Source organism: Pteronotus mesoamericanus, unplaced genomic scaffold (assembly GCF_021234165.1).
Source record: "Pteronotus mesoamericanus isolate MK-2021 breed Mesoamerican mustached bat unplaced genomic scaffold, CSHL_Meso_final contig_121, whole genome shotgun sequence".
Taxonomy (NCBI): domain Eukaryota; kingdom Metazoa; phylum Chordata; class Mammalia; order Chiroptera; family Mormoopidae; genus Pteronotus; species Pteronotus mesoamericanus.
Window position 1 is genome coordinate 2,776,308 of NW_026555046.1, and position 12,295 is coordinate 2,788,602.

At 37.7% G+C, this 12,295-nt stretch overlaps 1 protein-coding gene and 1 pseudogene across 1 annotated transcript in view; both read right to left on the minus strand.

The window, feature by feature from the left end:
- Positions 1-9,181: 9,181 nt before the first annotated feature.
- The window catches only part of TMEM131 (transmembrane protein 131), a 243,461-nt gene continuing 240,347 nt past the window's right edge, over positions 9,182-12,295 (minus strand). The window contains exon 41 of the mRNA XM_054586120.1: positions 9,182-10,295. Coding sequence (XP_054442095.1) covers positions 10,011-10,295 — 285 coding nt within the window. The 3' untranslated portion in view covers positions 9,182-10,010. The remainder of the gene's footprint in view (positions 10,296-12,295) is intronic.
- Positions 11,413-11,802, minus strand: LOC129080611 (60S ribosomal protein L31-like; annotated as a pseudogene).

The following is a 12,295-nucleotide window of genomic DNA, read 5'->3' on the forward strand; positions in this document are numbered from 1 at the left end:
AGCTGTACTGCAAAGCTGGCTTTTATCAGCACTAGGCCCTGGCGCAGGTCAACAAATGATCTAAGGCCCCACAAGTTCCATCTCTGCAGGCCTCTGCCTGCTGGCCTGCTGTCAGTCTTAGACTATTCACTGACCTATTTCTGAGAGGGCTTCTGGTGGAATCAGGAGGATGGGACTCCTGGATCTCTCATAGGAGTTGACTTTCAGACTTCAGGGCAGATGGTGGATGTTTCCCCTGCCACCAAGCAACTTGTCTGAGTCTGTCTGGGATTATTTCCCTCAACTCAGCAGCATGGAGCCCTTCATATATAGTGGGTGGGGCCCCCATAGCCCAGATTTTCAGTCTGCCAGAAACCAGGAGTGTGTTTCTTTGGCTCTCTCATAAAGGGGAAGTGCCAGTCTGGTTCCCAAGCAAATATATGGAATGGCTGTGCCCTGAAGCCAGTCTCGGACAACCCAAACCTGCATATGTTGCTGCCTCCACAGCAGGGGATTAAGATGCAGATGGGTCGAATGAAAGAAGAAAAGGAAAAAAACAAAATGAAACAAAAAAAAGGATGCAGGTTGGGGCTGAGAGTGGGGCTAGCAGCATCCCACAGGGTTGGGTAATTGCTTTTCCCCTGGGAGGGGCTTTCTCTTCTCAAGAAAGATGGCAGCTACAGTATTGAGGTATATCCAGGCACAGAAATCCCTAGAGCTGCTCCCCATGTCTTCCTCTAAGGTGAGTGCCTGTGAACCTAAAACCAGTACTTTGGCCCCTGGGTTCCGTTTCATATTCTGTCCAGTCTCAACACATTGCTCTCTCAAGACTGCATCCTTGAAAATGGCTCCAACATTTTCTGCTTTATTATTATTATTATTATTATTATTATTATTATTTTGTCAACTTGCCCAGTTGTCATCTGAAATGATTTAATTTCTGGGATTGGATTATAGTTTAAGGGTGAATTTAAGTCTAAAAGAATTTTAATTAGGAGCAAATGAAAGTAAATCAGGGCTAATCAAGGAAATCTCTAGCAAAATTACAGATATGTAAAAAAAATGATTAAGAGTTGATGATAATTTGGTGATAAAAAAATCTCTTTTGCTTTGATGTATTTTAACTGAATAATTTTACATGCAAAACCCAGATTATAATTTTACTCCTTTGGTCCATTATTGGTGTAAGAAAAAAATTTGAAGGACCTATTAAAATACCATTATTTGTATGTATAATGGCATATAAAGACAATAAAAACAAAAAATTGGTAATGATGTAGAGTTTTTAACTATAGCTTTAGAATACAGGGGTCTGGAAGAAGTAACACCTACTGGAGTGTGGTTAGCAGTGTATGTGAATGTCTTGCACAAGATGGACAGCAAGTTGAACATTTCACCTAAAATCTTCTATGGTGTGCTTGAGTGTGATATTGTTATGCTAAATAATTACAAGCTTATGATTTTATAATTAAAAGGGGTGTTATTTGTGCTGGACCCTGTATAATAAACTTTTCAGTGTATTAAATATTGTATATAGCACTATATTTATAAGGATGAATGGTAATAACTTTTAAAAGTGAATTGAAAAGCACATTGTCTATTATCCTATGCAAATACCTGTATGTCTCTGCAATTACTGTACCATGTATAACTATCTATATTATGACCTATAATAGTACTTAAAAAAACATACACTTTTTTCTTCAGAGATGTGATTTCCAGACAAAAATATAAACTGTTAATATTTTATGTGGATTAAACTCATTTAAAATTTTGAAGTGGCAAAACATATCTAAAAGTATTTGCATATTGTTAATCTGCTGATTTTAAGAAATACTTAATATTCTTTTTTTCTTTTAAAAAACTGTACTTTTTAAATTATTTTATTTTTTTATTGTTCAAATACATTTGTCTCTTTTTTCCTGCCACCACTTTCCCCTGCCCGCCCCCTCCCACCCTCAATCCTTCCCCACTTTGGCTTTGTCCATGGGTCCTTTATACATGTTTTTTGACTTGACCCTTCTTCCCCTTCTTTTTCTCCGTTACTCACCTCCCTCATTCCCTCTCGTAACTGTTGGTTTGTTTTTTCTTTCAATGTTGCTGGTTATATCTTTCTTGTTTTGTTGATTAGGTTCCACTTACAGGTGAGATCATATGGTATTTGTCTTTCACAGCCTGGCTTATTTCACGTAACATAATGCTCTCTAGTTCCATCCATGTTGTCATGAAGGGTAGTAACTCTTTCTGCTGCGTAGTATTCCATTGTGTAAATGTACCATAGTTTTTTCATCCATTCATTTATTGATGGGCACTTAGGTTGCTTCCAGCACTTGGCTATTGTAAATTGTGCTATGGACATTGGGGTGCATAGGTTCTTCTGGTGTTTAAGGATTCTTTGGGTATAATCCCAGCGGTGGAATCGCTGGGTCAAAAGGCAGTTTCATTTTTAGCTTTTTGAGGAAATTTCAAACTGTTTTCCAGTGACTGCACCAGTCTGCATTCCCACCAACAGTGTAGTAGGGTTCCCTTTTCCCCACAACCTTGCCAGCACTTCTTTGTTGATTTCTTTATGAGGGCCATTCTGACTGGTGTGAAGTGGTATCTCATTGTGATTTTAATTTGCATCTCTCTGATGCCTAGTGATATTGAGCATCCTTTCATATGTCTCTGGGCCCTGTGTATGTCCTCCTTGGAGAAGTGCCTGTTCAGGTCCTTGGCCCATTTTTTAATTGGTTGTTTGTCTTCCTGGAGTGGAGTCATGTGAGTTCTTTATATATTTTGGAGATCAAACCCTTGTCCAAGGTATCATTGGCAAATGTATTTTCCCATATGGTTGGTTTCCTTTTCATTTTGCTGATGTTTTCTTTAGTCCTGCAGAAGCTTCTTTCTTATTTTGATGAAATCTCATTTGTTTATTCTTTCCTTTATGTCCCTTGGCCTAGGGGACATATAAGTGAAAATAAGCTGTGTGGAATATCTGAGTTTCCTGCCTATGCTCTCCTCTAGGACTTTTATGGTGTCTCAACTATATTTAAGTCTTTTATCCATCTTGAGTTTATTTTTGTGTATGGTGTAGGTTGGTGGTCAAATTTCAATGTTTTGCATGTAGCTATCCAGGTCTCCCAAAACCATTTGTTGAAGAGGCTATTTTTAGTCTATTTTATGATTCTGTCTGCTTTGTTGAATATTAATTGACCATAGAGACATGGGTTTATTTTTGGGCTCTCCATTCTGTTCCATTGATCTATGTGTCTGTTCTTATGCCAGTACCAGACTGTTTTGATTACAGTGGCCTTGTAATATAGTTTTGGTGTCATATTATGGTCCCTCTTACTTTGTTCTTCTTTCTCAAAATTGCTGCAGCTATTTGGGGTCATTTATGGTTCCATATAAATTTTTGAAATGTTCTATATCTGTGAAATATGTCAATGGTATTTGAATAGGGATTGTATTGAATCTATAAATTGCTTTGGGTAGTATGGACATTTTGATGATGTTAATTCTTCCAATCCATGAGCACGGTACATGTTTCCATTTATTTGTGTGTCTTAATTTCTTTCTTCTGCATATAGGTCTTTTACTTCCTTTGTTAAGTTTATTCCTAGGTACTTTATTTTTCTTGTTGCTATAGCAAATGGGATTTTTTTCCTGATTCCTGATTCTGCTATTTCATTGTTGGTGTACAAAAATGCCTTTGATTTCTGAATATTGACTTTGTATCCCTTTGTTTTGCCAAATTCACTTATTAGGTCAAGTAGTTTTTTGGGGAGTCTGTGGTGTTTTCTATGTACACTATCATGTCATTTGCAAAAAAATGACAGTTTACTTCCTCCTCTCCAATTTGGATGCCTTTTCTTTCCTTTTTCTTGTCTGATCGTTGTGGCTAGGACTTCCAATATTATGTTGAATAGAAATGGTGAAAGTTGTTTGTTTCCAATCTTAGTTGGAAAGCTTTTAGTTTTTGCTCTTTCAGTTATGATGTTGGCTGTAGGTTTTTGATATATGGCCTTTATTGAGGTATGTCCTCTTTATTCCCCACTTTGCTGAGGTTTTTGTTTTTTATCATAAATGAGTACTGTACCTTATCAAATGCTTTTCTTGCATCTATTAATATGAGCATGTGATTTTTGTCTTTCATTTTGTTTATGTGATTTATCACCCTTATTGATTTGTGAATATTGAACCATCCTTGCATCCGTGGGATGAATCCCACTTGATTATGGTGGATGATCTTTTTAATGTATTGCTGGTTGCAGTTTGCCAATATTTTGTTGAGGATTTTAGCATCTATGTTCATCAGAGATATTGGCCTGTAGTTTTCTTTCTTTGTTGTGTCTTTATCTGGTTTTGGGATTAGGACGATGCTGGCCTCATCAAGAGTTTGGGTCTTCTTTCTTCTTGGATTTTTTGGAATAGTCTGAGAAGGACAGGGGTCAGTTCTTCCTTAAATGTTTTGTAAAATTCTCCTGTGAAACCATACGGTCCTGGGCTTTTGTGTGCTGGAATTTTTTTGATTACTGCTTCTAATTCACCAGCTGTTATCGGTCTGTTCAGGCTTTCTGCTTCATCATCATTTGGTGTTGGAAGGTTATATTTTTCTAGAAATTGGTCCATTTCATTGAGGTTTTCAATTTCTTGGCATATAGTTGTTTGTAGTAATTTCTTACACTCCTTTGTATTTCTGTGGTTTCAGTTGCAATTTCTCCTCTTTCGTCTGATTTTATTCATTTGGGTCTTCTCCCCCTTTTTCCTGATTCTGCTGAAAGGCTTGTCGAATTTGTTTATATTTTCAACCAACCAGTTGCTGGATTTATTGATCTTTTGAATTGTTCTTTTAGTCTCTATGTCATTCAGTTCTGCTCTGATCTTGATTATTTCCTTCCTTCTACTCACTCTGGGTTTTTTCATTGTTTCTCCAGTTCTTGTAGAGGTAGGGTTAGGTTGTTTATTTGAAATGTTTCTATTTTTTTTAGGTAGGCATGGATTGCTCTGAACTTCCCTCTCAGGACTACCTTCGCTGTATCCCATAGATTTTGTACTGTTGTGTGTTCATTTTCATTTGTTTCCAGAAACTTTTTGATTTCTTCCTTGAACTCGTTATTGCCCCATTTATTGTTTAATAGCATACTATTCAGTCACCATGAGTTTGAATGTTTTTGTTTTTTCCTTGAGGTTGGTTTCTACTTTGAAGCCCTTGTGGTCTGAGAAAATGCTTGTTATGATTTCAGTTTTCTTGAATTCATTGCGGCTTGTTTTGTGTCCTCTCATGTTGCCTGTCTTTGAAAATGTTTCATGTGCATTTGAAAAGAATGTGTAATTTGCTTCTTTGGGATGAAAGGTTCTATATATGTCAGTTAAGTCCATTTGATCAAATGTGTCATTAAGTTTCCACAGTATCCTTGTTGATAATTTTGTTTGGAAGAGCCATCCATTGTTGCCGATGGGGTGTTAAATATGCTACTGTTTGTTGCTGCCTATATCCTCCAAGACTTTCCTTATGTATTTGGATGCTTCTATGTTGGGTGCATATAGGTTTACAATGTTTATGCCTGCTTGATAAATTCTTCCTTTGGGTAGTATGAAGTGTCCTTCTGTGACTCTTTTTATGGCCTTTGTTTTAAAGTCTATTTTGCCTGATGTAAGTCTTGCTACTCCAGTTTTGTCATTTGCTTGGAATATTTTTTTCCATCCCTTTACTTTCAGTCTGTGTAGGTCCTTTGTTCTGAGGTGGATCTCTTGTAGGCAGCATATGTACGGGTCATGTTTTCTTATCTGCTTATCTATCCTATGTTTTTTTTTTTATTAGAATATGAAATCCATTAACATTTAAAGTTATTATTGATAGGTATTCATTTTTTTCCTTTGTACCTGTGTTCCTCTCATTTTTTTCATCTTAAAGCAGTCCCTTTAGCATGTCTTGTAATGCTGGTTTGGTGGAGATGTATTCTTTTAGTCTTCTTTTGACTGTGAAACTCCTTATTTCACCTTCCATTTTCACTGAGAGCCTTGCTGGGTAGAGTAGTTTTGGTGCAGGCCTTTGCTTTTCATTACTTGGAATATTTCTTGCCATTCCCTTCTGACTTGTAGTGTTTCTATTGAGAACTCAGCTGCTAGCCGTATCAGGGCCCCCTTGTATGTTACTACTTGTTTCTCCCTTGCTGCCTTTAAGATTCTCTCTTTGTGTTTGATATTTGCCATCTTAATGATGATGTGTCTTGGACTGGGCCTCATTGGGTTCGTCTTGAATGGGACCCTCTGTGCTTCCTGGACTTGTATGACTTTTTCTGTCCTCCAATTAGGGAGGTTTTCCATCATTACTTTTTCAAACACGTTCTCAATTATCCCCTCCTCCTCTTTTTCTCCTTCTGGTATCCCTGTTATATGGATATTATTATGTTTCAGGATCTTCTACGTTTCCCTAAACACCTCTTCATTCTTTTTGAGTCTTTTTTTTTTTCTTTCATTTTCTGACTCTTTCTGGGAGCTTTTATCTACTTTGTCCTCCAGCTCACTGATTGGATCCTCTGCTTTACCTAGCCTGCTTTTGTTTCCTTGTACTGTGTTCTTCAATTCAGAAAGTTTTTTTCATTTTCTCTGGACTCTTATTGATTGTTCCTGTGTCCTTTTCCGTGCTGATACAGTTTGCAGTAAGTTCCTCATAGTTTCCCTGTAGTTTTTGGTAGTTCTCCCTGAGCTCATCGAGTTTCCTTAGAACCGTTGTTTTGAACTCAGTATCTGAGAGTTTACTTGCCTCTTTCATTTAGTTCTCTTACAGGGGATTCTTCTTTTCCTTTCAACTGAGGTTGGAGGTGTGTGTCTTTGTCTTCCTATTATTTGTGAGATTCTTTTTTTGCTTCTGCTTCTTAAATTGATCTGTCTTGACTTCCTGACTTTGTGGTGTGAAAATCTATGGTAGGAGATCGCTGTTTGTTTTTCCTGGGTCTGCCTCTGATGTCAGGTGACGCTGCCAGACCTTAGGCAGTCTGTTTGACTTCCAGAAATCTGCTATCTGCAACTGCCCCTTTCAGTTTTTAATCTAGTCACTTTGCACTCAGCAGCCAGTCTTAGGCACCATAGGGTGGGGTAGAGTCCCTCCTGGGGGCAGAGAATTGTGTCCTCTCATGCTCCTGCTGCTCCAGCGAGTGGTCTAAGCCAGATGGCTCCAGTCAGGTTGTGCTAAAGCTGATTCTTCTGTCTGAGGTTATAAGGTTCCTCTCTCGTTACTGTTCAGTTGTTTGTTCCAGGTGATTTCTCCACAATTTAATTGTAATTCCAGATTCCTCCTGGGAGGAGGTCAGTGTGACTTCCATTCATTCCTTGGCATCTTGCCTCAGAAACTATACTACTATTTCAAGATTTGTTAATTTAGGTCTAAGCTTTTTAGACCTAAGCTCTTTTTAGGTCTAAGTAAGGATTCTGAACATTAAAAGTTGTTTACACATTACATTTTCATGAATTTTTTGTATTTTAAGAATTTAGTAAAATTAAACCATTTAAAAATATCCATTATTTCATTTAAATACAATGATATATAAAGATGTACGGGGGGGACAAACAAAAAAAAACCCTCACAAATTATCTTCTGGAATGCAGGCCCTTTGTAGGCTTCCCTTGCTAGGTGAGTGTCCCTGAAACCCACATGTATCAGTGTACCAGCTGGTGGTGTTGTGAGAGGCTGTTTGGCTTCAGTGAATTTTGTTTGAAGACCAATGTGTTTGCCCACTTCACAATGGGAGATTTATGAGTGAACCTGGCATACCACAGTGAGTATTCAGAAGTTTTTGACCAAAAATGGCATGACTCACCTGCCCCACCCTCCCTATTCCCTTAATCTCATTCCACACATTTTTGTTTTTTGTTTCCCCAGATTAAAAGAACCCTCAAAGGGAAATGTTTTGCCCATGTGGAAGAAGTGGAAAAAAAAAATCTCAATAGCTATATTGCATCAAAGAGTACTTTGAAGGTGAAATTTTGATGCGTAAGAATACACAATTTTTAATAAAAAATTCCATTTTTGAGGGTCCTCCCTTGTGTATGTATAAATAAAATACACATACATATAAGAAAGGGTCTGTCTAGAAAGCCTAGCTATGTAATATGAAAAAGAGACATTTATTGGAAATACAACAAACATTGTACATAGGACAATGATGCCTCAGTTCCCTTCAAAATAGACACTTTGGGACTTCACACAGTTCTTCCCATCACCATCAGCTGCCCTGTCATATTTTCCTAAATATCAATGGTCTGAAATTGCTTCCCTTTCAAAGGTGATTTTAATTTGGGAAAAGCCAGAGGTTGCAGAGCACCATATCTGGGCTGTAGGGGGGCCAAGTCACCTGGGTGATTTGATGTTTCACCAAAAAAGTCTCCAGGAGTTGTGATGCATGAGCAGGGCACATTGTCTCGAGGAAGCTGCAAATCACAAGTTGCGCATAGCCGCGACCTTCTGAATCATTTGAAGTTTCTGTGGAGGAATGCTCAAGCTTACTGCGAAATATGATGCAGACTTGTTGCTCTACTCATTCAGTCATTTTGAAAATGATGGCCACACAGTACATGCTCACTCAATGGCGTCTGCTGCCCCCACGAATTAGTACAGCAAAGTTGTCATTGTTCACACATCTGCATTCCAGTACACTCTCCTTGGCTGCCAAGTTACATCAATGTCATGCAAATCTTTCTCGTTACAGTAACAATGGAGGGACAGACCTCAGTATGTTCAGTGTTTCCTAGTTACTGAGAAAAAGCTGTGTGTCCAAAGGTTGGCTTTAAAATAGACTTGATATAATAGATGAGAAAAGCAAGCTGGAGTAGGCACAACTTTCTGAAAGGTTAAATCACACCAGAGAAAAGCCATGTGTCCGAAGGTTGGCTTAAAAATAGACTTGATGTAATAGATGAGAAAAGCAAGTTGGAGTAGGCAAGACTTTCTGAAAGATTAAATCGTACCAGAGATGGCATACTGGTATTTGTGTATTCTGTACAGGTAGCATTTGGAGGGGTTATAGGAGTTTTAAAATTGGAAGAGAGTCAATATTCCTCTATTTAGAAGGAAAAATAAGTTTTAAATGTGTAAACTTTTTTTCCATCAGGACCTCCAGTGATTACCACAGAAATACTCAGAATTTAATTAGAGCACTGGGGTTCCAGCTATGATAAATCAAATTGCACAGAGTGAATAACAGCATGGCTTACTTTGGTGTGAGAGAGCCCTAATAAATGTAACTTGCATGTAGAAAAAGGCACACAACGATTCAAGGCTTTTGAAAAAAGCATTTATTTCAAAGTACAACACAAAGTTGTATTTTTAAGAAATACACACTCAATCTTGTTATCTCAAGACTTGGCTATGTGCATTTCAGTTTATCTTTAAAATAAATTCAGGTATACAAATGTTACATACCTCAAGTACAAACAGCACAGAAAATGCATATGGTCTTAACTGAATGTTTTTACATTCATTCAATGTTCTTAGAGTTGACTTACATTTCTGTAATCTGCTTTTAAACCAGAACAGCCTTATTTTAAAAAAATATTCTGTGTTTTTCAGCACAAAGTCCTCATACATTTTTAAAATTAGATCTTGGCGCATAATATTGCGAAATTATAAAAAACCAAACCTGGTAATTTAATAAAATTGTCACATGCCAGAAATTCTGAATCAACTAAAAAATTATTTCCTTAGCTGTGATGTCAAATTTGTGTCCATACAGATAAAGGATGGAAGAAGACAGGTGGTGGAAACTTGATGACAATTAAGGTTTTCAGATGTACAGGTCTTATTGGAATTTGTGGCCGAGTCCAGACTTTTCTCTAAAAGCAAAGAGCAAATCTCATTATCATAATTGCAAGAAATATCCGAAAGGAGCGAGTGGTACAAGCTTGCCCTGCTTGAGTCTGTTTTGCAAAGATGTGGAGGGTAGGGAGTGGGAAGCTACAACAGTAAGAGCCTTAGAAAGATGTCTCAGAAACTGGCATATCATGATCTAGATAGAGGGCCCCAATTTTTTTTTTTTTTGTGCCTAATTTCAATTCTCATGAGGGAAGTGAGAATTAGACCATGGGTCCGAGCTTCTTCTTCCAATTGTGGGGCTCCATATTCGCCATGGGTTGTAGGTCTGTCCCAAATCATCAGCTGGACTGGAGGCAGAAGGAGCATGAGGAGCAGAGGAGTTCTCTGTACCCATGAGGCCAATGTTGGTCAGTGTGTTTGATGGAGTGGTGAAAGGAAGGGCATTGCTAAGGTTGCTCGACCAGATTGAGCTGCTGAAAGGAGTGGTGGACCACAAGCCGCTGGTGTTGCCAAGGATTGACTGCAAAACAGAAAACAACACAGGGTGTCAGGCTGAGACTGGTAGGCAGATGGTAAAGTGGTAAAAGTTATGCTGAAAATAGGGGCTGGGTCATAGACAGCTTTCACTTTATGTATTTTAAAACTAATTAAGTATTATTTGCTTTATGTATAGCCATCCCAGAGTCTGAACAAATGGCTGTAAGCTTTTAAAGGACTGGCCAACTACAGCCAGTGGCTACTTCCAGTCCAGCCTACTTCTGTAAATAAAGTTACCCTGGAGTCCAGCCACACCATTTGTTCATGTACTGTCATGGCTGCTTGGGCACTATTATGGCAGAGATGAACAGGTGCGATCAAAATAGTACAACCTACAAAGCCTAAAGTATGCAGTGACCCCTGTTTTAAAGAATGGTTGTGATGTTTTTAAAACTGAAGCCAAATGATTACAGGTAGAGACAAACTTTGAAATTTATTTAAATGAAGAAATCACAGTGGGATCATATTTTTCTATCAAAAAATTTTTTCCTCAATTTTGTACTGTATTTTTTTCTCTCAAAATTTTGTAAAAGCTGAAACCACTAATTATTTTAAGAATTATTTTCCTAGAGCATTATTTCTGTAGAAATACTTAGCTGCAAAGCAAACAAATACACATAGAAAGCTCAAGATAAGACACAGATACCTTTCAGAAACAAAATCAAAGCTACCCCCAACAAACCTTACTATCTGGCAACCACCTATTTCTTCTCTGCATCTATGAGTTTGTTTTCTTTGTTCGTTTATTTTGTATTTTAGATTCCACAAATAAGTAGTATCATATGGTGTTTGCCTTTCTCTGACTTATTTAATAGCATAATTTCTAGGTCTATCCATATTGTTGTAAATAGCAGGATTTCATTCTTTTCTTATGGTACACATTGTATGTGTGTACCATTATTTACTCTATACATTTTCTTCTGCTGATGGGAACTTGTTTGCTTTCGTATCTTGACTATTGTAAGTAATGCTGCAATAAACATAGGGCTGCATTTATCTTTCTGAATTTGTGTTTTGTGTTTCTTCAGATAAATATCCAGATATTGTATGGTAGTTCTATTTTTTTTCCAGAGGCAGTTTATAACTTTGACAATCAGCAGTTAGTTCTCATCCACATTAACTGTCTGTAGACTTTTGAAAGTGGTGATAGGTACGTAGGTGACCAACGTATAGAGCTTGTTTGGTGAATCTTCATCCTCATTTCATTTTCTGTGCAACCGCACCCGGATATGGTATGGGACATTCCTTATTCCTTTGGTCCAGGTAGCTTTGCTGAGCCTTGTGTCAATGCACACATCTGGAGCTCCCATCTTCTTTATGGTAAATTTCTGAATCTTTTTGAGTGCCCAAGGGGCAAGCTTCTTGAAGCCCACTCCATGGATACACTTATGGATGCTGATGGTGTACCCTCTGGTCACTACCTCATTAATGGCAGAACAGCCCTTCTTCTTGCCACCTTTCTTTGCAGGAGCCATTTTGCTGGGCCCAAGTTGGAAAGAAATAGCGCATGATATTGTGGGAGAAAGAAAGCTCTATTTTTAATTTTTGAGGAATCTCCATAGTATTTTCTACAGTGGCTGCACCAATTTATAACCCCACCAACAACGCATGAAGGTTCCCTTTTCTCCATATCTTCACCAACATTTGTTTTTTATTAATGATAACCATTCTGACAGGTGTGAGGTGGTATTTCATGCCTTTAATTTGCATTTCCCTGATGATTAGTAATGTTGACCATCTGTGTGTTGTCTTTGAAGAAATGTCTCTTCACATCCTCTGCCCAGTTTTTAATTGGATTGTAGGTGTTTTTTTGGTGTTAAGTTATACAGGGAGGACAAATGTAGTTTTACAGCTGCTTGTATAGAAAATAATACAATAATATTAATACAAGAATAAACTGTGTTTTGTGTACTCACAATTGTAAACCTACTTTTGCCCCTCCCTGTATTAGATCTTTATATATTTTGGATAATAACCCCTTCT